General features: G+C 35.4%; 2 protein-coding genes across 5 annotated transcripts; one reads left to right on the top strand and one right to left on the bottom strand.

Annotated features, from left to right (window-relative positions):
• Nucleotides 1–7,430: 7,430 nt before the first annotated feature.
• Nucleotides 7,431–17,273, bottom strand: LOC143304390 (omega-amidase NIT2-A-like). Of its 4 annotated transcripts, none has more exons than XR_013061078.1 (5): nt 17,177–17,264; nt 12,340–12,524; nt 11,770–11,938; nt 11,262–11,495; nt 7,431–8,291 (listed from the first exon to the last, which is right to left on the bottom strand). XR_013061078.1 is itself a non-coding variant. In XM_076626849.1 (4 exons), the coding sequence occupies exons 2-4, from the start codon at nt 12,421–12,423 to the stop codon at nt 8,080–8,082; spliced, it is 465 nt and encodes a 154-aa protein (XP_076482964.1). In that variant the 5' UTR covers nt 12,424–12,524; nt 17,177–17,273; the 3' UTR covers nt 7,435–8,079. The 4 variants fall into 4 exon arrangements, 1 of the variants encoding a protein (XP_076482964.1); XR_013061079.1 differs by lacking the exon at nt 7,431–8,291 and adding an exon at nt 8,998–9,468; XR_013061080.1 differs by lacking the exon at nt 7,431–8,291 and adding an exon at nt 10,755–11,110.
• LOC143304391 (venom serine protease Bi-VSP-like) lies at nt 15,319–19,726 on the top strand. Its single transcript, XM_076626850.1, has 8 exons — nt 15,319–15,573; nt 15,776–16,097; nt 16,426–17,923; nt 18,136–18,231; nt 18,308–18,586; nt 18,662–18,930; nt 18,991–19,087; nt 19,250–19,726. Exons 1-2 carry the CDS (start codon nt 15,342–15,344, stop codon nt 15,877–15,879), a joined length of 336 nt encoding a protein of 111 aa, XP_076482965.1. The 5' UTR covers nt 15,319–15,341; the 3' UTR covers nt 15,880–16,097; nt 16,426–17,923; nt 18,136–18,231; nt 18,308–18,586; nt 18,662–18,930; nt 18,991–19,087; nt 19,250–19,726.
• The last annotated feature ends 4,948 nt before the right edge of the window (nt 19,727–24,674 follow it).

The raw sequence follows: 24,674 nt of genomic DNA, 5'->3' as shown, positions 1-24,674 counted from the left end.
CAAGTAATTTCTTGTTCATAGTGATTAATTCTCAATTCCTTTAGCTCTTAATTTCTCAGTTCCTTTGCCTTTCAATTCTTTAGTTCCTTAGCTTTTCAGCTTTTAGTTCTTTTAGCACTTAGTTTTTGCTCCCAGTTCTTAAGTTCTTTAGTCCTTTAGTTCTTTAACTTTTAGTTCTTTGTTTCATTAGTTCCCAGCTCTTGTTAGTCTTGTTAATCGACGTGTTTGTATTTGTCAATTTGTAAACTATCGAAAATCTATCGAAATTAAAATCTTGTAATTAATAAGAGTGAAAACGTATTGCGAACGATTGTAACTCCGAGTATTCGAAATTTCAACGACAATTCTGTCAATATCCAATTAGAATACGAATAAACATTTCTTTTGTGAAGAATATTTGTCTAATAATATAATAGGATTAAGCGGACATTTATTTTCATCAACCTTAATCCTCTCCCGTGCCAGTACTCCTGCGCGTAGCAGGTTAGCCGAAACGTGGAGTTTAATTTCAAATCGCATTAAACAACAGACAATACTACAATTTAACCTGAATTCAAAAATTAACGGCAACACAACCAAAACGATCCAAATAAAACGTAACAATTTCATGTCCGTGGCATTACGGGGTAATCGAAAGTTTTTTACAGCGTCTAATTTCTTGGGGTTTGGTTTAACTCCTTCGGATGAAACTACCTACATGGCCTAAGTATTCTAGTTTGGGTTTTACGAATTCATATTTGTCCGGTTGCCAACATTTTACCAATTATCTCGAAACGATTTAGGAGAATACGACGAGACACTTTGGATCAGAAGACTTTACAAAATTCTTAAAGATACAACAAAAGTCGGCAAAGGAAATAACGATTTCACTGAATTAGAGAAAACACAGATTAAACTCATGCTAATATATTTTAACGACACGTACAAGAAAATTACTTATGCACCTAATCCCATCTTAAAACTAGACGAAAACGAAATAATACAAGCAATAAATGAAAACCACAACGACACCGTAGGACATTTAGGGATACAGAAAACGTATCAACGGATCAAGGATAAATTCAAAATTTCCGGACTTTTAGAAAGAGTAGAAAACTTTGTGAAAACATGCGACACATGTCAAAAGGAGAAACTACCACGTATCAGACCCAAAGAATCCCCACAAGTCTCAGACACGCCACTTAACCCTAACGACAAAATCGCTATGGACATCATAGGACCGATGATGACCAAACCAAACGCGATGAAAACCAAACGCGGAAACCAATACATACTTTCAATTCACGATGAACTTACGAAATATCTGATATTAGTCCCCCTTAAAACGCAGCGAACTGAATCCATAATTAACGCGCTCACTGAACACTATATTTACGTATTTTCGGCATCAAAGACGATCCTAACAGACCAGGGACAAAATTTTGTTAGCGATTTAATGACGAAATTTGAAGAAGCTTTTAAAATCAAACACATCAAAACAACTTCATTTCACCCACAAAGTAACGGATCCCTCGAAAGAACGCATGCCTCAGTTAAAGATTTAATTCGTACTGCATTACACGACAATGACAAAGAATGGGATGAAGTACTTAATTTCATTTGTTTAGGGTACAACACCGCGAAACATGAAGGAACAGGATTCTCTCCCTTTGAATTGACCTTTGGGCGAAAAGCTAACTTACCTTCCGCAATATCCAAATTCCCCACACTTACCTATGGTATGTACTCACTTTGGCAGAAATAGTTGAATAAATATTGGGAAACAACTCGCAAAACGCTCATTCAGAATAAGCAACGATAAAAGCGAGACTAAGAGAGAAAGATTGTTAAAACTCAGGCCGTGTTTAGGAAAGGAGACTTTGTTTTAATTCACAACGGCCATAAAAGAGATAAGTTGGATATTGAATGGTTAGAACCCTACAGAATCAACGATGTGAAAACTTCTTATTACTTTATTTCTATTGACAATGTTAAGAAAAAGATAGATGGTGACCGATTGAAAACGTACTTTTTTCAGGATACTGCTAATAATAATACTAATAATAATACTCTAAAATAATACTAGTAATAATACTCTTAGTTGCCTTAAATTCACGGGATAGGAATTACGCTTTGTAAACAAACCCAGCCAATTCACGATCGAAAACTACAACATGATTGCTCCTCTAAAATCATTAGCTTTTTGAACACTATCAAATATTATAAAATTGCTATATTTAAGATTAACGAAATAACTTTTGTACCATTACATGCAGGAAATCGGTTCATAGCGATCCCAATATTTTGTAGCAAATACAATTCCTCGCAAATTTTTCAAAAACCTTCGTTGGCGCGATCAGACAAACCCCGATGGACTGATGATGGAGATAAAGATGTGGCGGCACTCGGCGACAATTTATATCGCCGAAGTGCTTAATGAGCAAATTGTAAGAGCTTCAATCTTGGAAAGTCACGGCTGGAGTTCAGAACCAAATCGTAATTAGTATAAACCACGTGTTCAAAAATAAATTCTCTTTTTATTTTTTTATATTTTATTTTTCTTTTCATCTGAGATTTCCTTTTCTTATTTTACGTGACACGAGTTTGGTTCCCGGTTGCTGCCACCTTGTCGGCGGCGTACTGGTAAAACTATGAACTAGTGACATATGAGAGTGGCGACTCGAAGTGGAGAAGTAAACTGCCAGTGAATGTATTGAACATAGAGCCGAACTCAGTTGTAAATCTGGTACATTTTGGAAAATGCGAATTAAAAAAAAAATGTTTAGAGAATAAAGTTGCTAAATACTATGAAACGTAATTTATTTGATACGCACGCATAACGATAAAAATAATGAACAATAAAATAAATGTTGTTATTTCTATACTCAGAGGTAGAATCATAATAATTATTATTTTATTGAATGGATAAATCTATCACACCTTCTGAGCCAAAAAGAAAGACCTTTATTGCATGCTCTTACAAAAACGAGGGGTAAAAACAAAAAGGCATCTTAAGCCTATCGATTAAATCTATCGATTGTAACTAGGACTATCTTCTGTTACTATTTCTTATAACTAACGCATTTGCATATGGATGGCGAGCACGAATTCACGTTGTCGTTTACAACACCCCCTCTCAACGGAATTCGAATGCTCGTCAAACCAATGGTCTCTAGGTGAACACTATGACTTGGCTTGCTCAAGCTTTTCGTTAGTAAATCGGCTGGCATCTCATTTGTGGGCATATAGCGAATTCCAATGATTCCTTTTTGGAAAATTTCACGAATATAATGATGGCAGATGTCTATATGTTTCGTGTGACCGTGGAACACTGGATTTTGAATTCACTTGGCTGCATTCTGGTTGTCACAATATATTTCGATTGCTCTTTCTTCAGCGATCATATCAAACTTGCTTAGAAATCGTCGCAAGTATACGGCTTCTGGAGTGGCTTCTGTTAGCGTCATGCATTCTGCTTCGGTGCTGGAAATTGCCACACCTTTTCGCTTTCTAGATTCCCATGATATAGCACCATTCGATAGTTTGAATATGAAGCCAGTTCTGGATTTTTTATCATCAATATCACCCCCCCCCCCCAGTCGGATTCGACATATCCTGTTATATCATCACCAATATCCCTGAAACACGGACCAATGTTAGACGTTCCCTTAAGGTAACGTCAGACCCTTTTGGCGGATAACCAATGACTTTCCTTTGGGTTGTTATTAAAACAACTTAGTACGCTCACAGCATACATTATATCGGGTCAGGTAGCTATGACGACATACATTAATGATTCGATCAATGGTTGATAGATGTTCGAATCAATTTCAGGTGAATCGTCATCTTTGCTTAAATTTATTTTTGCTTCCAATGGGGTAGTTGCGATTTTAGCATCTTCAAGACCGAATTTCCTCACCATATCTGTAATATATTTCCTCTTGACTTATTTTTACCTCTTTGATCTCTTCATTTTGATAAATAGCCCAAACAAAAATTCAATTTTCCAAGATCTCTTATTTCGAACTTTTCCATTAAATTTTCTGTTAAGTAAGTAAACAACATATATCTATTAGTGGCTATTATTAAGTCATCCACATAAACTGCCAGTGTGAGGATTTTATCTCCATCTCTTATTGAATAAACACAAGGATCTTCTTCAACTTGATTAAGGGGAAGTTCTTTCAAGCAGTCATTTAATTTATCAAACCATTGTTTACCGGATTGCTTCAATCCATATAAAGATTTCTTTAGGTGGTATATATAATCTTCCTTGCGCGGTACTTCAAAATATTTGGCTTGATGCATCTAAATATTTTCATTCAGATCACTATAGGTATATGCCATGGTTATATCCAATTGATATAAATCCAATTTTAATATAGCAGCTAAAGCCATTATAACTCTAATGGAAGTTAATCGTGCCACAGTAGCGAAGGTTTCATTGTATTTAATACTTGGTTTTTTAGCAAAACCTCTCGCTACTAACCTAGCTTTTCTGCGTTCAACTTTTCCATTTTCATTGTATTTGGTCATTAAAACCCATTTTGATGCAATTGCAGATCTATTTACTGGACATTTTACTAATTCCGAAACGTTATTTTTGATCAAGGCGTCATGTTACGTCGCGTGAAATGGTCCGTGCGACGTCCTTCACTGTCTGACCGTCAAGGCCCAATCCTCTTTCGACAGACCCTCAATAAACCTAAGGCCCCACCATAAACCGAATCTTACTAGCTTGCAGGAACCTTTAATCCTGCAAGTATTTTCGGTTTATACCTGGTATTTAAAACTGTCTTTAGGTTTATTGCACGTTCTTACAGATTACGGAGAAAGCGAATGGGTGTTTAACGGAAAAGCAGGTTTTTCCTATGCACAAGGTCACCCCCGAGTCACGTCGGTAGGAGGCTTCCTCCTCCAATCTTCACTTATTAATATTGGCTATAACCAATGGGCATCACGGATCGTTACCCTCACTGTTCTAACGAAAGTGTGAACAACGAATCCACGTTCTTAGTTCAAAAGACACATCCACTCCGAGCTTTCCTCCGTAATCACAAAAGAACGAACGTCACTGATCCCCTAGACTACAAAGCAGTCACTACATCTCTATACTTCTTCTACGACATCAGCAGTGTCAACTCTACGTCTCCTCTATTGCTACTTCAACTACAACAAGAAACTCAACTGTAGGGGCCTTGCTCTATTCCCAAAGAATATTGTGCATGTATATCGCATCTTGATACGCCAAATCATCGTCTACGACTTATATCATACGAAACGGTGTAACTCTTGAGTGTATTAAGTGTTGGAAATATAAATTTTATAACCCTGTTAATCGCAGCATTATACCACCTCAACCACCCCTATTATCTCAACGGAAATCAGGGAATCGATCTATTCGCGGCGTCGATTATTATAATAGTAACGGGAATTTACGACTCCCGTTGACGTGTTTCCTCGCGATTGCGTCTCCCTGTGATTGATCGAAAATACACGTCATGTTCCTCTTTCATGGCTTCTTTCCATTTTTCTGCATGAGGTCCAGATAATAATTCATCTATTGACTCAGTCGAATCATCATTGACTAATTGTACCGTTTCTTGATCAATTGGGACAGTCTTATAAATTTTCCTTGGTCTACCGACATTTCCTGTTTGCATTATGTGTGTCCTTCCTCCCCCCCTCCCCTCTTGACCACAGATCTATCTTGAACATAATTTTCATTTTGATTTATGTTTTCACCATCATCATGTTCTTCCTCATGAATCTCTTCTGTGATTTCTTCGTCAAGTTCTTGACTTATCAGTTCATATTTAAATTGTTCAAGTTTATTTTTAATTTTATCATTGTGGTACTCAATATTTCTTAAGAAAGAAACATCTCTACTTATTAAGATTTTTCTTTTACTTGGATCCCATAGTCGAAACGCTTTTGATTCATCGAAATATCTTGCTTCAAATTTACTTTTATCGGGCCATTTATTTAATACATAGGCTTCGGTACCAAAAATTTTAAGGTGATTCACATTTCGTTTCCTTTTGTGCCAAATTTCATATAGTGTTTTACCATGACCTGTTGGGCACCTATTCCTAATGTATGATGCCGTATTAATAGCTTCTGCCCAAAATTGGATAGGTAACTTTGACTGGATCAACATGCATCGTGCCATCTCCACAAGTGTTCTATTCATTCGCTCAGCTACTCCATTTTGCTGAGGTGTGTGGGCAGTTGTAAATTTCCTGCAAATACCACAATTTCCCAATTCATTTGTGAAATGCTATCCCAAATATTCCAAACCATTATCAGTTCTGAGGGTGTTACGCAGCCTAAAACATCTGCACGCCAGCCCGCGCGACCGAACAACAACCGGCCTGCGTAACGTCACTTCGACCCTCAATAAACCTAAAGACCCACCATAACTTTCACTTCCCTGTATTGTTTCGCCGTGTGTCTTCAATCCGTTTGTCTTGAAGAATTTCTAAAGCTTAAAAATATTCTCGAAACACAGTCGGTTTTTAGAGAGGTCCTTGGGTTTATTAGGCGCACTTAAAACACGAAGAAAGCGGGTATGCGCCCATTAAGAAAATCCGAATAGCCCTCTAATAAAACAAGCTGGGTTTTCTTCACGAATACGGTCATCTATCCACCACGACGGTAGGAGACTTCCTACTCATCCCTTCGAGCAGTAGTGCAGGTCATGACCAATCGACACTGCGGTTCGTTACCCTCACTTTTCCTAACGAAAGTGGGAACAACAAATCCGCGTTCTTTAGGCACAGGGGCACACCCACACCGAACTTTTCTTCCGTATTAGAAAAAGAGCGACAGACAGTCTAAAAACTAACGCCTAACGCGGCAGTCTACACATAGCGCGAGAGTCGCATACTTCACGAAAATCTTTTGTCGGTTCTCGGTGTTGTCGAACATACATCTTCTCTCCTAAATATATTATAGTGCTAAGTCCATTAATACATTAATTTCCATTATAAGAGCCCTGCTCTAGCGTACATATCTATCACATCTTCGTGCGACAAGTTGTTAACTATTTATTTCTCTACGTCAGTGTAATCTAAGTGTTGGAAATATATAATTTATAATTCAGTGAATCACAGTGTTATACAAACTCAATCACCCCTATTATCTCAACGGAAATCAGTCGTTGCTTTAATAGTCTCCTTTAACAGTTTTCTTAACTTGATTTCGTTCTGCTTCTGCATAGCGTCTAGTATGGCCCGAATACTTGGATCCACACCAGTAGCCATAGCCAAGCCGGTGAAAATTATCCTTTGTTCCGTGGTATATATAGGGTAAAACGAATGGTAGACCGCAGCATAGTGGTTTCCAACGATCCACACTTGTTCTAATTCCTCACTCAACGTCTTTCATGTCCATTGACGTAGAAAAAGGTAAGTTATTGTAATATCGGAATATATTAAAGGTGTAATTTTGTCCGATTAATTATAATTTATTAATAATGGATTGAAAATACAGATATTAGTTAGACAGAGAAACGATGTTTGATTAACAGGAAAACTAAATGCAACGCTCGTATTTACATCAAATAACTTGACAACTATTTGGTAACTCTCTCTCTCTCACTAGCAACTCTAACACTCGACACCACTCGCAACTCAATTCTAACGACTCTATGCTTCGACGTCTCGATCAACTCTGAACCTCACCAATGCATTCCTGCTCGGTCCTACACACACACACACACACACACACACACACACACACACACACACACACACACACACACACACACACACACGCACGCACGCACGCACGCACGCACGCACGCACGCACGCACGCACACGCACACACGCACGCACGCACGCACGCACACACACACACACACACATACACACACACACTTTTCGGCTCACATACTCTGGCCTCTCGATTGCCACACCTTGAAATATGAAACCGTACTTCTGTTTTGACGCTGCTTATCTTTTCTCGCGTCACTGTTACTAGGCGCTCTTGGATGTAAACAAACCACAAAAAGACGGCGTACACGGTGTTTTCTAATTTCAGCCGATCTCCAATCAAAGCTATTCTACGATATTACATTATCGTATAATAATAAGCTTTTAATCGTTTAATAATAACTCGTCAAGTAGAAATTCCACACGAAGCATTGTGAAGAATAATACTTGAAGAAGATCTATGTTCTTACGAGATTGGCTGTGTACAAGAACTTTGTTGGATAGATTGTATCGTTTGACGAAAATTTTATTGTTGAAAGTTAAGAAAGTTGGAAAGAAAACCCACGCTGTCTCGAAGATGTCTTGTTTTTCAGATGCTGTAAATTGACAAATAACTAGATATTAGTATTGACATTATTTGATGTCATATCTGACCTTAAAGTATAAATAAAATCAATCTAGGAATTAATGAAATTTCAAACATTTTTTCTAAGAAAACAGAAGTTTTGTTCCTCCTAATGAGTATCACATGATGCAATAGAAAAATAATTTGACATTGAAAATCGTGTCAAGATGAATTTCGAAGCTATAAAATCGTCTTAAAAAAACGCTGTGATAAAAAATTTTTTGACACCTTGTACAAAGGTGTATATCAACGTAACTGTACCTGTATGTCTATATTCGAGATTATTTATCTATTCAAGATAGCAAAGTAAAAATACTATATAGAGGATTTAATTAATGTGTGGATCAACGTATGTATCACTATATGTAACAATAATATTGACTGTATATGTACGTGTGTAATAAAAGATTTCCGGTTTACAATGTTTACGATACTGATATAAAAATACCATATAGAGGATTTAATTAACGTGTATATCTACGTATATATCATTATATGTAACAGTAACATTATGTGCATATGCGTATAATATTGGTTAAATGTTAAATGTTAATATTGGTTAAATGCGTTAAAGTGAAATGTTATTTACCTATTCAAGATAGCAAAGTAAATATACCATATAGGGGATTTACTACTGTCAACACTCGGTATTCTCGTATTCAAAGTATTTAACCAAATAATTTGGGAATCCAGCGGACGAGCTTGTATTTAATATGATTATATTTAATATAACAACTTTACTCAATATACGCGTAGGATTTTAAATGTCATGAGGGTTGCAGCGGACTCAATTTTAATGTACCTCGATATCTTAGCTTCTTATAATATCCTAATAAAATGTCATTTATCGATTACAATTGTCCTGTCGTATTTTATAGTGTTTGCTTTATAAATGTGAACTTTATTCAAAAAGAGTTCATCGATGATTATCCATTACAGGTTGTTAATAAACCTGAATTATGCACAAAGGAATTGCCGTTAATAACTTAAGATTCTCTGCCCGTCGTACAGGGTACATATAGTAATTATTCTCGACGATTGTAACGTTTAAGTCCAATTCGAGCTTATAGTCCCATGCGAGTTAAACAACGACAATAGTTTGAATTTCTATTTGTTCGTTTGTCGTCTGTTTATACCCGGAGCACCTGCTGTAAACCAATACAAAATTTATTAGATCTATAAATAACACATATAAAACTTATTAATTTATAATTAATATATAATAGGAGAGCACGAAACTTCCTATTTTATGGATATGTTAAATCTTTGTAAAAAATACCATATCATTAGTATCATTTTAATCGTTCTAAAGGATTTAGCCGCATAAAGCTGTGACCCTTGGAAGAATCGATGTTCACGCGTGACAAATTGAAATTGTGCGAAGGTTCCGGTACGAACATCACAAGCCGAACATCGATACCAGGGGCACAGGCACATGTTCTGGGTTCATTATACATTTATAAAGGGCTGACGATTCAGTGGATGGTCCGGGTAAATTTAAATTGCAAATGAACGCATTGCTGGTTTCAAGTAAAAGCCTGGATAAGAGCGGATATGGTATGAGAGTCTGTCGTGGAAAGGGGAACAGGCCGCTTTTATTTGTAAAGTTTGAATCTCCTCGATATTGAAGATGTTGAAGCTGCAAGTATGTATTTCATTTTAATCCATTCGAGACCGAGATTTAATTGTAAGACGATACCTAGGTGTCGGTACGATCTGAATGTTTAGTTGGAATGATTCTGTGTTTTACTCTCTCCGGGGTATCCTTTTCATACTTTGATTTTAAATCGATGACAATCTTAAATAGTATGCCTCATATTTTTAAAATATAAAATTATATACTATGTTATTCTATAATGTATTATGTACAGTTATATATATATATATATATATATATATATATATATATATATATATATATATAACTATATATATATATAATAATTCTATGTTGAAAAAAATATGAAACTAACATGATATATACATTACTACATAAGTTATATATAAAATATGTATATTATATCCTTGCCTACTGACTGATATGAATTTCTTTCGGTCTCGAATGCGTTAAAAGAGAGCGCAAAGAAGTCGAAATTACTTATTGTAATTAGTAAAACGACCTGAGAGGCAGACAGATACAAGAAAGAAGGAATATTATATTAGCGGCATTATCATGTTTTTGCTCTCTTTAAGTCTTTCATCGAGACAGACAATCTACAGGTATTAATCGACCAATTTCTCCAAGCTGATAACTTCGAATTGATGTTTATATATAAGAAGTGTTATGTGTTAATCTGTCTAAATGTTTAAAAGGTGTTATAAATTAAATGTTGTTAAACGATACGTAATTGCCTTTTGATCGTAAATTTTACTATCAAGGGGTCTTTTATGTATGCGTAATCATTGTGAATTATACCAATTTATGTGATCGATATTAAAGGTGTTTAAAAGCATGTATTTTTTTCTATATTATTATTCTCCTATATTATTATCCTATATTATTATAGCATTCCTATATTATTATAATATCCAATTACATGTTGATACACAAGATATACAGATTATTATTTATAACGTTTTGGTTTTCTTAATTGAGTCATTCGTTTAGTACAAATGATAAGAAATTAGTAATAATTCACAAAAAAGGGATATTGCAGTAGAAATATTATAAAAAAACATTTTCTGTTTTAGTGTAGAGTTACTCCTTCTTACAGACAGTGTCGTACAAATCTGTACGTCTCTGAGAAAATGTAGGCATCTGAGCCCTTACTTCCTCAACAACTTTTAGATCTGATAGAAAAAAGAAACATACGAAGTAATAAGTAATGCTTACTAATAAATTCAACAAATACAGAGGAAGATGGCTAAATCGATAAATTAACGAGACTAAAAATTAATTACATCATGGATCTCTCGCTTTTAATTTTAAGCTGTAAATTACCGATATCGGTGACTGCCATATTCTCTTGAGTTTCCAAATCGTAAAGAATCTTTCCCCAGGGATTGGTCAACTGTGTATGTCCCCATGCGACGTAACTTGCTTAAGGAACACGAGCCGGTGATATGCAGGCAACGTATAATTGATTATCATTCGCTCTGAAACGCTGAAGTAATGACCAGTGCAGTGGTCCAGTGGTCATATTGAATGCCGCTGGATATATCAGCATTTGGCAACCTAACCCAGAGAAGCAGGAAATATGAAGCCACCGAATACCAATTAACTTCGTAGTTGCACGGTTCACATTCCATCATTTCTGAATATGCGAGGACAGTCCTCTTATTGTGCTTTTAATTCTTTTATTTGTTTCATTTTCAGCAAATATACTGGTTTTTTAAATTAAGCTTCTTTTTATACAGAGTTACAGATTATATTAATTTTATATAGAATATATTTAAGAAAGATATTTAATTTTTTGCTAGTTAAGTATTGATCGATTAAGTTACTGTACCTTTGTTCCGATAAATGCGTGCCATTTCCTCGAATCTAATATCATAGCAAATGCCAATACCTATTTTGCAGCCCTTCACATCGAACGTCGTTAGGGAGTTACCAGGACTGAGTGAATCACTCTCTCGAAAAGTAATCTTATTAGGAATGTCGATGTCGAATAGATGTACCTAATAACATAAAAATGTGGTCGCTAATTCTATTGCTGCAACTTTTCTAATTTAATATCAAAGTTACCAACTCCTAAACTTTAATTATTTTTTATTTAATAACTGACAGCGTTTTTATCACTTTCTTTTATTAAAGAATCTTATCATTTAATAATGTTTAAAAAGGAGAAAAAATAAGTATAATAATATTTTAAGTATGTGAAAAATTTATACAACAACAAACACATTACAACAAAAATGGGCGTTTCCCGTATCATAACGTATTTTATAAACCGTAAATTATAGAATTGGTTATAGTATACGTATGTACATATGTATATTCCTAAATTATTCCTAGATAGAGTCACTTTCTTCACCCCAATATTTTCAAATTCAAAGCCATAAAGGAATATATTACTTACCTTTCGGTGCTTTGCTATCAAAGTTCCATCGGGACCCCAAATAGTACAGGTATTGTACAATTTATCGCCCTCTATTTCAGGCATCGTACCACCAACTACATAGATGTTGTTTTCTTTAGCTGCGTTCGATGAAGCAACGCTCGTTTCACCATCAGGAATACTCTCGGCGTATTTTGGAAAGTACTCTGCATTGCAATATTTCAATTAATGAAAAATAACTGTCTTTTGTTCCAACCATAAATTAAATTGAAATGTTTGTCAGTTTTTTATTTTTTAAATTATTAAAATAACTAAGTTTTATATTTCGACTTAATTAAATATGCAATTACTTAGCTAATAGTATATATAATAAATCGTTTCTACAGGTTCAAAATGAAAAATGAATATTTAGAAATATTTAATTACGACAATGCTATTTGTGTTAGCATCAGTGGCTTGTTACTCAACGACTTTGCTAGTACTTTTTGAAACATAAAGTTAGTTTTCAATTAACACTTATACTAGAGGCGGAATTATAAATGCAAAATAATTGACAATACTAATTTATAAGTACCTAATTATTAGTATCTTCACAAATATATTTATACAAAAATCACGATAATCATGAAAATGGGGAAATCCTATATTCTCGAATCAATTCACAATTTATTTTGTATATTAATTAGATTCCGCGCTCATCAGTACGTACTCACTGGCGACATCGAGAAAATGTATCGGCAATTCCTCGTACGACCAGAGGATCGGAAATATCAAAGGATATTATGGCGCAGCGCGAGTGGAGAAACAGAAACATATGAGCTTAACACCGTAATACTCTTATCATAGAAATAGAAGCAGTCCTCAATTCCCGCCCGCTAACTCCTATCTCCACCGATCCAAATGATCTCCTAGCCCTCACTCCCGGACATTTCCTCATTGGCGATTCATTAATGTGCTTACGTGATCGAGATTTCAGAGACATTCCATCGAACCGACTCTCCAAATGGCAGCTGGCATAAGGAGTATTTGAACGAGCTAACCAACCGCAATAAATGGAGCAAGGGTGGACACAGCATCCAAAAGGGCACAATCGTCATCCTCGGAGAGGACAACGTTCCCTCCATGCATTGGCCTCTGGGCCGAGTTATCAAGGTTCATCCAGGCGCCGATGGCGTCATCCGGACAGTTCAGACGGCAAAGAGCATTTTGGATCGGGGCGTCAAAAGGCTTGTCCCACTGCCAATTCAACCCGATCTCGAGAAACCCGAACAACTAGCCACCGAGACGAAATAAGATGGGAACTTCAACCACACCTCGCTAGTTTGATCGGTACCCTCTCAACGGGGGGAGAATGTTACGCCATGCGGCTTACCATAGGTCATATTCTTAACTATCGATCGCGGCACTATAATGTCGCAGACGGATCGTCGCGTCTGCCCGGCAAACAAACATTGTAGTGGCAAGCGCGTGGTTCATTAAGCAGGGCGACTTCCAGAAACGTCGACTCGTGGCCCGTATTTTACCTCGCAGTAAAAGAATGTGGCGTGATCCGAACGTAGTGGGGGTCGCCTTCCAGAAAAAACGAAAAAAATCGAAAGGCGTTCAGAACTTTTCGAGAAGTCGAACCGTCAACACATGTGGTATGTCGCGCATTACTTATCAACCAAAACGCAGTTACATTTTTTTTGTTCCTTTTATATCTTTCTAGTTAATAAGTTGTTGAAATAAACATTAATTTATTTGTGTTAATTCTGTGGAATTTCATTGAACTACCCTTATTATCATAATCGAAATAAGGGGATCGATCAGTTCGTGGCGTCGATTATTTAATCGTAACGGGAACTTACAACTCTCGTTGACGTGCTATCTCGCGATCGCGTCTCTCCGCGAACGGTCGAAACAAAATGATTCACTAAAAACTGTCCTGAATTCCTAAGAATTTATTTACCGCAAAACTGACAAAGTGTTTATTTAAAAAATGAGGTTGAAGGTAGTCCTTTTCTTTCATTTCATTCATTTTCATTTTCTTTCTTAAGTATGGCTAACACAATATCTAATCAATTAAAATTTTATATTTTCACGTGAAAAGTTTCTTTAGATAATTATTATCAACATGATGACTAACTCTTACGGATTAATACGTGTCTGTAGGGCAATCCGGTGGACTTGATCGGCTTTTTACTTCGAAAGTTGAGTAATCGGTGTCGCTTTCTTACGCATCTTTGAACTGTATAAATGTTTTAAAATTGTTTGATCCAGAATGTACCACACCGGACAATCAAGAAGGCAGGTGCCTTGACTACAGAAAATGTAAACCTCTGCAAGAAATATGGCAGATACAGTACCGTACAGCCACCGATTTTTATAGACGATCAGTGTGCAGATACCAGGGCAATGTTACGATCGTTTGCTGTCCGAACGATCCAAACAAAGAGAAGAGAGAAATTTTAATAAAAACTGTGTACAAGTATAAGGCTTTGCGACCACCATACTGTGGTTTTAGCAACGTCTCTCATACCAGGCTGGTCGATGGTAAACCAGCTGAACTTGGTACGTTTTATGTCTTTCTTTCCGATTAATAATAAGCCATTTACTGCAAAGAATGAACTTTAAAGGCATTAAACAGCACATCAATGTACACTTCAATTAGACTAAATAATAATGCTATGATTTCATCGGTAGTAACTTTACTTATTAACTTGAATTATTTCTTTCTTTTACTTCATGTTAGAAAGAGTATCTTTTTGCTTGAAATAAAAAATTGATATAGGAGTAATAATATGGATAGAGATCAAAAACTGTTAGGGCAGAAATTACACGTTTGAACTTTATAGTTCAGTATAGTTCAAATAGAAATTATATAGAATTATTTAATAATTTGTATTTCACTGGAATAAAAATTTAATTTCTGTCTTTATCAAATCTCTATTTCAGAGTATTTGTACGTATGTACTTATCGTCTGCTGTATGATCGAATATCGAATAGGTAATAATCGTTGTTACTCGTTACGTGAGAAAAAATTATGTATATTCACAACTATGACTATTGCATTTTAGGCGCTTGGCCATGGATCGCTGCATTAGGTTTTCGTAATCCCCGACACCCAGACAAACCACTATGGAAGTGCGGAGGTTCCCTGATATCGGCTAGGCATGTTTTGACCGCAGCACATTGTGCACATATGGATGGAATAGAAAACATACGCAATCATAATATTGCCATTCTTAGATTGGCGGAGGAGGTGCCATTTTCGAGTAAGTCCTCAAATATATATATATGTATATATATATATATATATATATATATATATATATATATGCTATTGAGTATTACTGAAGTATCATATCCTGAAATTTCTTACTGTACACATATATTGTGTCATAAAGCGTGTACAATTCTTTCTCATACTTTTGGTCATTCGTTTCCTGCATTTTCATTTATTTTTTTATTTTTCAGGGTACGTATATCCCATTTGTACGAAAGAGCCCCTACGAAAGAGCAACTTCGTCGGCTATAACCCCCTTGTTGCTGGATGGGGAGCGTTAAGATATAGTAAGTGATATCAATTTTATAATAAAATTAAACAGTTCCAGTCTTAAATATCTTTCTTATTTTCTTCGTAGGACGACCACGACGTAATGCATTAATGGTAGTACAAATGCCAGTGATTAAGAACGCCGAATGCAAAATAGCTTGTTCCAAATTTCCTAATGCACCTGATATCACTGATGGTATAATATGCGCCGAACATGCTCAGGGTGGAAAGGATTCTTGTACGGTAATTAAGTTACAGAGTTACTACAAACTATACGGTATCTGAAGACACGTCAATTCGAATTAACATCAAATCGACGTCTTAAACATTAGAAATAATAGATAAACACAATTCAATAGTTTTGCCCACTTCTCACACCTCATTATGGTATTTAATCTAATTTCCTTCTAATCTTAGTTTTGCTCAAAATACATATAACATGTACATTATAAATTGGAGTATTTCAATACACAAATCAATAGAAGATTATTACTGTATATAAGTATAATTTCAATACAATTCGATCGATATATTTCAGTATCTTTGATTAAAAATTTAACGATCCTTTCAGGCTGACCGCGGCGGACCACTGCTGATACAACATTGTATTAACCTCGTATTTAATAGGTATTGTGTCTTATGCTTATAAGTGCGGCACAGCTGGCTATCCCAGCGTTTACACTAGGGTCACATCGTACCTTGACTTCATTCTCCAAGCGATGCAATAATATGATATTACTGTTCCATAAATATCATTGTGTAAAAAACCTAAAGTTGGATTTTCTTATTGTGGAGATCAGAAACAGCACAAATTTGCATTGTTTTGTACGTTACAAATTATAGGCTTAAAATGTACGAAATGTAACTTTGAAACGACACTAATTTTCTACGCACGATAAACCTCCACGACTTAGGTATGTAAAGATGATAAACGTATATTAATTCTATTAATTTGGTAATAATAAACCAACTTTCTGAGAAGTTCTGTAAATTTCGTTTCTGTTGTATCAAGAGAATAATGGAATATTCCACTTAGATCGTATACTTCTTGTATGTACATACAAAATTTTCCGGCTAATCTAAAACACTTCATAAGATAGAGAGATTCTGGAGATTCGGACACAGAGAGTGCATAAAATACAAGATAAGTCTCGTGTCTTTCAAAATTATTTTTTATTCGCTAAAAACGTCCTGTGTACTCATGCAATCACATGCAACCTCGAAACTTCGCTTATTTTTTATCACTTTCCAATTCAATACACTGTTTCTGCATTTTTGACTATATGTAAGAGAAATTTCCATTCAGCCAAAGGTGTACTTACAAATTATAGATTCCTATACGACTCTCGGTAAAAATTTATCCGCACTACAGATAGTTAAAATTTCTGTCGACCGTATTGATCCATCTGCACTCTTCGTATGACGTCAATATCTGTTCAGTGCTGCTGCGTAGGTTTCATTATGTTACGTCAATTCGTTTGTGACCGTTGCGCGAGTAATGGCGCTTTGCAATGGCGATTTGCAGGAAAACAGTGCAGGATGCTGTGATTCGTTTCTTGTGGTCGGAGGTTATGTTTGATGCCTATATTTATCAAAGATTTAATGCACATTATGGAGAAAGTGTTTTGTCACGAAGTGTGTTTGAATGGGCACAAAAGTTCAAAGAAGATCGCACAAGTGTTATGAAAAAACAGCTGGACGCCCGTCCACATCCACGATGACAACATTGAACGTGCTCATGAACTTATGCTCTATGGAATAGACGAGTGACACTGGATAATGTGGCAAATCATTTGCAAATCAGCCACGGCTCTGCTTATGCAATAGTGCACGACAGATTTGGGTTTTAAAAAGTTTGTGCGAGATGGATGCCGAGAAAGCTGATGAAAAGGTGAAGACGACGATGCATTCGTGGTTCGCAGCTCAGCCCAAAACATTTTTTAATGAGAAAATACGAAGGTCCTTCAGCAAATGGACAAAGTGTATACAGAAATTGAGTGATTATGTCAAAAAATGATGTATGTCTTTTTTGACAATTGCTTAAAATAAATTCTACACCGACAGAGCGGGTAACTTTTTACTCACCCTCGTAAGACACTTAAATTTCCAATCTATTATGATGAATAAAAGAGCTTATACTATTAAATCTAATTGTATTTTGTTGCATGAGAGTACACGTGTATGTGATGCACATTACCTTTATATCCCCTTGAACGCTTCAATATTGCGCATATATACTATATTTTGTGCAGCTTCTATAAAATTTTGTATGTTTGTTTAGGCTGCTAATCCAGAGGCTGGAGTACAAAGAAGTGGCACAATGATGTGGGCTGATGACATTTATAATTATCGAGGAATCACCCCTACATTCGCTCAGGTATATATCGTTGACTATAATGTATTTAACATATATGATTGTTAGAATATTAATAATTAATTTTTAATTCTATCAGAATTTTAATGAAACTGTCCCTTGGGAAGGAAGAACTGATACCTTGATATCACGGTTTGTACATCCTATATGTACGACAAATTTTAGAACATTATATAACGAAGAACCAGATCGTCGTGGCCATGTGATGTGAATAAAAGGACTTGAATTTGATGATATTTTTATAATGTTAGATAACATAACTAAGTATCTTCACAGTAAGATAGGATGACATGGTTTACATGATCTTAATGTTGTTCACTTGAGTGATGATATTATAAGGAAAAGTGTAATATCACAGGTAAGATGATTCATAATTTAGAACTACTAACTCATGTATGTATTAAAAATTAAAGAAATATATTAAATTTTATAGGATATTTATGTTTAGTAACCAGTAATTCAGAGATCGGTATTCATGGTTACTATAACGAGGCTGTAGAAACGCACCCTTTCTTCTTTGCAAATGGTCCTGTATTTATGTCTAAGCCGAAACTGGAACCTCTGAATAATTTAGATTTATTCTTGTTATTTTCTAAAATACTTCTCTACAGTATACCATAAGGAATGATACCGTATCGCACCTAATCAAGTGCCTTAAGAAACATCAACAGGATATCACAGTAATCCCTTATCGACTGATATGTAAGTAAAAGTTATGTGTCATTGTTATACACAGTTATTTATCATTTTCTATTAATTCAGTTGTAGCCACTACAATATCTATGACACTGGTAGTAATTATGAGAACAATAATGATGTTCTATAAGAGGAAATGATGATTGGGAACAAAAACTTACAGGTAAGTCAATGTATATGTTATTTGCCATTTGAAAAGAAAGTTACTAACTTAGAATTTTTTGATAAATAATAATTGTGCAAAATATATTGGATTTCAAATTTGTCAAAAATTGAAATTTAAGAAGCATTGTAATAATATAACATTAATATTTTGATTTTTCAGGAGATATCATGCGGTGGATGGATAATATGTAAAAAATATTAAGCAGTATATGAATTTTCATATTGCGTAGAGATAACAAAATGAATTTTAAAAAATGTCGACATGGTAATAAGAAATAGCATCATGACAAAGAATATATAAAGACAGTTTCATTTTTTATAAATAAAAATTTGTTGTTCCAGATTTTGAAATATAGTGAAACGTTTAATTAGTATCTTAATATCTTCAAATAATTATTATTTTAGAATCAATTGTAATTGTATCATACGTACTTTTGAATTCGTGCAAGAACATATGTAATTTTGAAGTAGTTATTATTAGGAAATTGTTAGATGCGAACAGTATGCGAAATGTTAGTATGCAGTGTAATAATTATCAATCAAAACACAAGAATTAAATTCTTGAGGAAAAAATTTCCGGAATTTCTTATTTACACGATTATAAAGAAATCCATAATAAAAAGGAGCTGCTTTCTAATACTTCTCTTCCTTGTAATGCCTATGTTAATGATAACGAGGTTCGACTTTTTGTTTTTAGAGGGATACTGGAAAATTTGAAAGTACAGTACCATTGGGAAGAAAATCACGATATTGAAAACGATATTTGCAAGTAAATTTCCAAAAAATCTGTTTTCAAATTTTCGCTTTCTATTTCACATTAAAAGAAAGGGAGGGCTGCCTTCTTTTTCTGCAAGACAAAACAAACATTCTGAATCTCGTATCAATGAATGATGTCAATGAGTTATTTTTCTTTTCAGATTGAACAATATTCCAGATTTATTCATAATTTCATACTACGCGAAGAATAGACTTTCATAGGTATATAAAGGAAATATTAAGTATAGGAAAACTCTTTTTCGTTGTAGGTGACATATGCTTCACGGTTGAACACATATAAATGAAAAAGTACTCTTATGGAGAAAAAGAATTGATACCTTCGATTGACATTAGATAATGTATATAAACTTATGAACAATCACTATCAGTTTGTATTTTAGGTGCACACGCAGATTTGTTGGAGTTCTTATAAAATGTACTTCCTGTACGAACGTTTTATTCTTCCAAATTTTACGATACTATGTCTCATATAATAACTATATGGATTAAACGTAATATAAATGATCCGAAAATAGACTCGAACGACATTAATTGTCTTTCTATTTATACCAATATCGAAAATACAAGTAAAGCCGGAGCAATAGTATGCAAGAATGGACTATTTATTATTTTAAAGCAAATCATAGCATATTCAGAATGCACAGTATTATCATGAAATGTAAATGAATCAGTTGTAAACGAACGATTTTACTGTAAAATCGTTGCCTCCTTTTTTTCATCTGAAATATAGCAGCAATGAGTACATTCTTTTAATATATAATAAAACGAGATATCTTTATAAAGTTACATATGTCATCACTGGTAACTGTTATCTCGTATGACACCAAATATACCGTTAGTATGGAATGATATTTTTATGAAGATATACTTTAATGATAGATTTTATGAATGAAACGTTATATAAGAAAAATTATCTCTTGTCATTCTATGAAGTGTAGTAGCTAATGAAGATTAATTTTACGAAGTATTAGAGCAAAAGAGAATTAAAAAATTAAAAGGATCTAAATAAGATTGTTCGTGTGGCTTAATTATCTCAATTCTGGTACACCACTTGTTACATTCTAACTAATTAGCGCTAAACAATAACTTGCAAATATTAAAGATATTAACACCTTAATATTAACACCTAAAGGTTTTCAGGAAATTTTATAATATTTGATTATTGTATATCTAGTCATTGATTGATAAAATTTCTTGTATAAGCATAGATCGAGGTTGACGTCATACGCAGATTGCATATCATTGACAGGTATCGTTTTAATTTATTTTATGGCTAGAATCATTTGAATATTATACGAATAATTATTTCCATTCGAACGATTAATAAATCACGTACCTATAAAAGATATATTATGAAAAAGACGTGACGAAACAAAAAAATATTGGAAATTCCGTTGTCATTAGATCAATTATTTTTGCAATGATTTTTATTTCCATGTAATTACATATGAAATGGGTAATTCATTAACATCTCCTCGAATCGAATATAATTCGTTACACTTCACAACGATTCAAATAATGGACGGGAAATATATAATAAGTTTCCTGTCCTTGCGTTAAAATAGTACTGTACAAATCAGATGATACAGGAAATACCCAAAAAACCCAATTACATCCACATTGCATGACAGCACACTTGCAATGGATTTTTGTGATTTCAATGTCACAGACAATGACACAACTAATCAGAACACGTTCGAGGCTATAGACATTGAAATTACCGCGTGTTTAATACGTTTAAAGCATAAATCTAAATTTCACGCGATTATTTCTTTGTACATTGTGAAACTCTTAAATTATCTTAATCGAATAAATAATCCTAATGTAATAAAACATCTTGAAATAGACCTAGATATCTGAAACAGAAACTCGAAGGATAAGAAATCCTAAAAGGTACTAATCCTAAAATAACAAACTCCTAAATAATAAACAAGTGATAAAACCTGTTATAAATAATAAACCTTACCTGGAATAATCAAATCCTAACTAATCGAAAATAAAATAAGGCAAGCAATTCTTAATCTTTCAAGTAATTTTTCCGAAAACACAGAAAGATAGAGAAATTAAAAAGACGCAGCACAAATTGCAGCACAATGAAAGTTTCAGAGCGATGAATACGATCGTATTAAACTAAATAATTTTCAAAAGTGAAATTACACTGAAACGTATATCGATGATATTTGTCATTTCTATGATCTGTTTCGCTTGATCGTGCTTCTTTTCTGATGTAAATTCAATTTATAATACGAACTAAGTTTCCTTTATTATTATTAGTCCTGCGTCTTTTTAATTCGTCACTTCTTTTATTTCAGAACAATGACGGGCTCCAAGATGCTGTTCGGATGTTTGGCGTTAATTGCTTTTCTGCATCCATTAGTTCACGTTTGTACTTCGAGTAGTACAGCTCAAGGTTTGTACTTCGAGTTGTCTTTTTCCATGCACTTCAAATTCCAATACGATCTGGTCACGTGGCCTTCGTACAATTTCGAAATTTTACCTGTTTGGTAATCGTCAATGAAAAAAGAAGTTATGCGTGACCTCAACACATTGAAACAATTTTTATGATTCTTTATTTGCCGGTTGGTCAGCAAGTTAATGGAAAAATTTCACTTAACTATTCGCGTTAATTTCTTCGGTTTAACTTTTGGGAAATGCTTCGTTAGCTTCGGGAATATTCCAACGATTCGTTTTACGTACAAAATAAGCATGATAAATATTACATCACGGTAATGTAATATCGGAATATATTAAAGGTGTAATTTTGTCCGATTAATTATAATTTATTAATAATGGATTGAAAATACAGATATTAGTTAGACAGAGAAACGATGTTTGATTAACAGGAAAACTAAATGCAACGCTCGTATTTGCAACAAATAACTTGACAACTATTTGGTAACTCTCTCTCTCTCTCTCTCTCTCTCTCTCTCACTAGCAACTCTAACACTCGACAACACTCGCAACTCAATTCTAACGACTCTATGCTTCGACGTCTCGATCAACTCTGATTCTCGCAACACGCACACTTTTCGATTCGCCTTGGATAGCGAAACCGTCCTTCTTCTAACGTTGTCTATTGTTTCCCTCATACATACGTAAGAACTACCAACTACGTGCCTTTAGTCACGTAGGCACTCTTAAATGTAAACGAACCACAGAAACACGACGTACACGGTTTTTCTATTTTCAGCCGATCTCCAATCAAAGCTATTCTACGATATTACAATCGGCCTTTCCTGACAATCGCATCTGCCCTCAGATGTGCTCATCATCGCCGCTCGCACTTACATCACTATCGTCAGCATTCCACCATTTCATGTGATCGGCTGCCGTGGAAGTTGTACGTGGCCCTTCGTGCTCCCCCTCTCGCTGCACTATGTATCGGTCATTTCGCAGGACTTTTATCACCCGATACGGTCCAAGAAACTTCGGATGCAGCTTTAGCCCGGGACCCCTCTGCATCCTCTCGATTGCCACTAGATCTGCCGTCCTGTATGCTGTCGCCTTCTTGCGTCTCCTGTTATACGCCCGCTTGTTTCGGATTTGGATCTCCTCAATCCGTCTCTTTGCGTCCGCACGCAGCTGATCTCGTTCCTCTTGGAACACCGCGGCCTGTTCGTCCTCGATGCTACTGCTCCTCTTTCGCTCTTCCTCTATCTTCCTCTCCGTTGTTTGTTTACCCATTTCACTCTTGTCAGGGGCTTTGATCGTCGTGGCAGCATCGTGACATTTTCGTAGGCTCGGTTCGTACATGGAAGACGTTAACAACTTACCATCTACCGAGACTATGATCTCTTCTTTTTCGAAGGTCTTCACGTTCATCGTGTCCTCGACAATCCCATCGTCGTCCTCGTCATCCACATCCTCTGTATATCGAATCTTCGTATCGATATTATTGGAGGGATTCCGCGCGTGCGACTTCCCTTGTCTTTTCGTTCGCCTTGCATTCACTCTCTTCGAGTCTATCCGAAAACTTGAAACAACCCTCACACCCGCAACGCTATCCTTCTCAGTAAATTCGCAAATATCATCAACAACATCCTGTTGCTGTTGTTTAGCCAGATTCTTCCTCCTCGTGATGTTCGCTAAGTCCTCCTGCTGGCCGCAAGAATCCGACGAGGACACCATCTCGTGGTCCACTTTACCAATCACCACGTGTCTTGCCACTATTCTCCGTTCCTCCGACACTTGCTGCACAGCTGCCCGATACTTCTTCAAAACTTCTGCTAACTCTTCTTTATTTTCTTCCAATTGCGACAGTAGCTCAGTTCGTTCGCGACTAGCTACATTAATCACGATCTTCTGCTTCGGAACGTTGCCGCAGTACTTCCTGCAACGAAGCCTGCGTCTCATTCGGTTCTTGCTCCAGTGCCTGTTTCGCTTTAACTGCAACTGCTCTAGCGCATTCTGCATCTTCTAACTGGTTCTTCAGCTGTCGTAAAGCTGCTTTACCCGTCGAGTCACCTTTCGATCTCTCCGGCATCGTTTGAGCGTCTCTTAGCAATGCTTTGGTTCTCTTCAAATCTCTTTTTAGACTATGTTGCATGTCCTTAACGTGTGACAAATCTATCTCACTCGCCTGTGTCTCTACATCTATCTTGAGGACTTCCGGACACTCATCGGGATTTTCGTCCTTTATTCTACTAATAAAAGATTCTCCCCCTTTTATACTTATTTCAACAGTGTCCAAAAAGTCTGCGCCAATAATAAGCGAATGTTGCATCACTGTGTCTGGAACTACGTGTATGGTTATACAGTACGACTCATTGTCTATAATAATGTTCGTCGAAAATTTCCCGAGCGTAAAA

Source organism: Bombus vancouverensis, unplaced genomic scaffold, assembly GCF_051014615.1.
Source record: "Bombus vancouverensis nearcticus unplaced genomic scaffold, iyBomVanc1_principal scaffold0033, whole genome shotgun sequence".
Taxonomy (NCBI): Eukaryota; Metazoa; Arthropoda; class Insecta; order Hymenoptera; family Apidae; genus Bombus; species Bombus vancouverensis.
Note: the sequence above shows the minus strand (reverse complement) of the source record. Positions and strands in the feature narration are given on the sequence as shown.

What these genes read in the sequence shown, in the direction of transcription:
- LOC143304390 (XM_076626849.1), bottom strand. Translation starts at nt 12,423, where the DNA reads ATGCCTGAAATAGAGGGCGATAAATTGTACAATACCTGTACTATTTGG. An exon ending in TGATAGCAAAGCACCGAAAG is followed by an intron (nt 11,939 to 12,339) that starts GTAAGTAATATA and finishes TTATGTTATTAG; the next exon opens with GTACATCTATTCGACATCGA. An exon ending in ACGCATTTATCGGAACAAAG is followed by an intron (nt 8,292 to 11,769) that starts GTACAGTAACTT and finishes GTCAATTTACAG; the next exon opens with CATCTGAAAAACAAGACATC.
- LOC143304391 (XM_076626850.1), top strand. Translation starts at nt 15,342, where the DNA reads ATGTATATTCACAACTATGACTATTGCATTTTAGGCGCTTGGCCATGG. An exon ending in GGAGGAGGTGCCATTTTCGA is followed by an intron (nt 15,574 to 15,775) that starts GTAAGTCCTCAA and finishes TTTATTTTTCAG; the next exon opens with GGTACGTATATCCCATTTGT.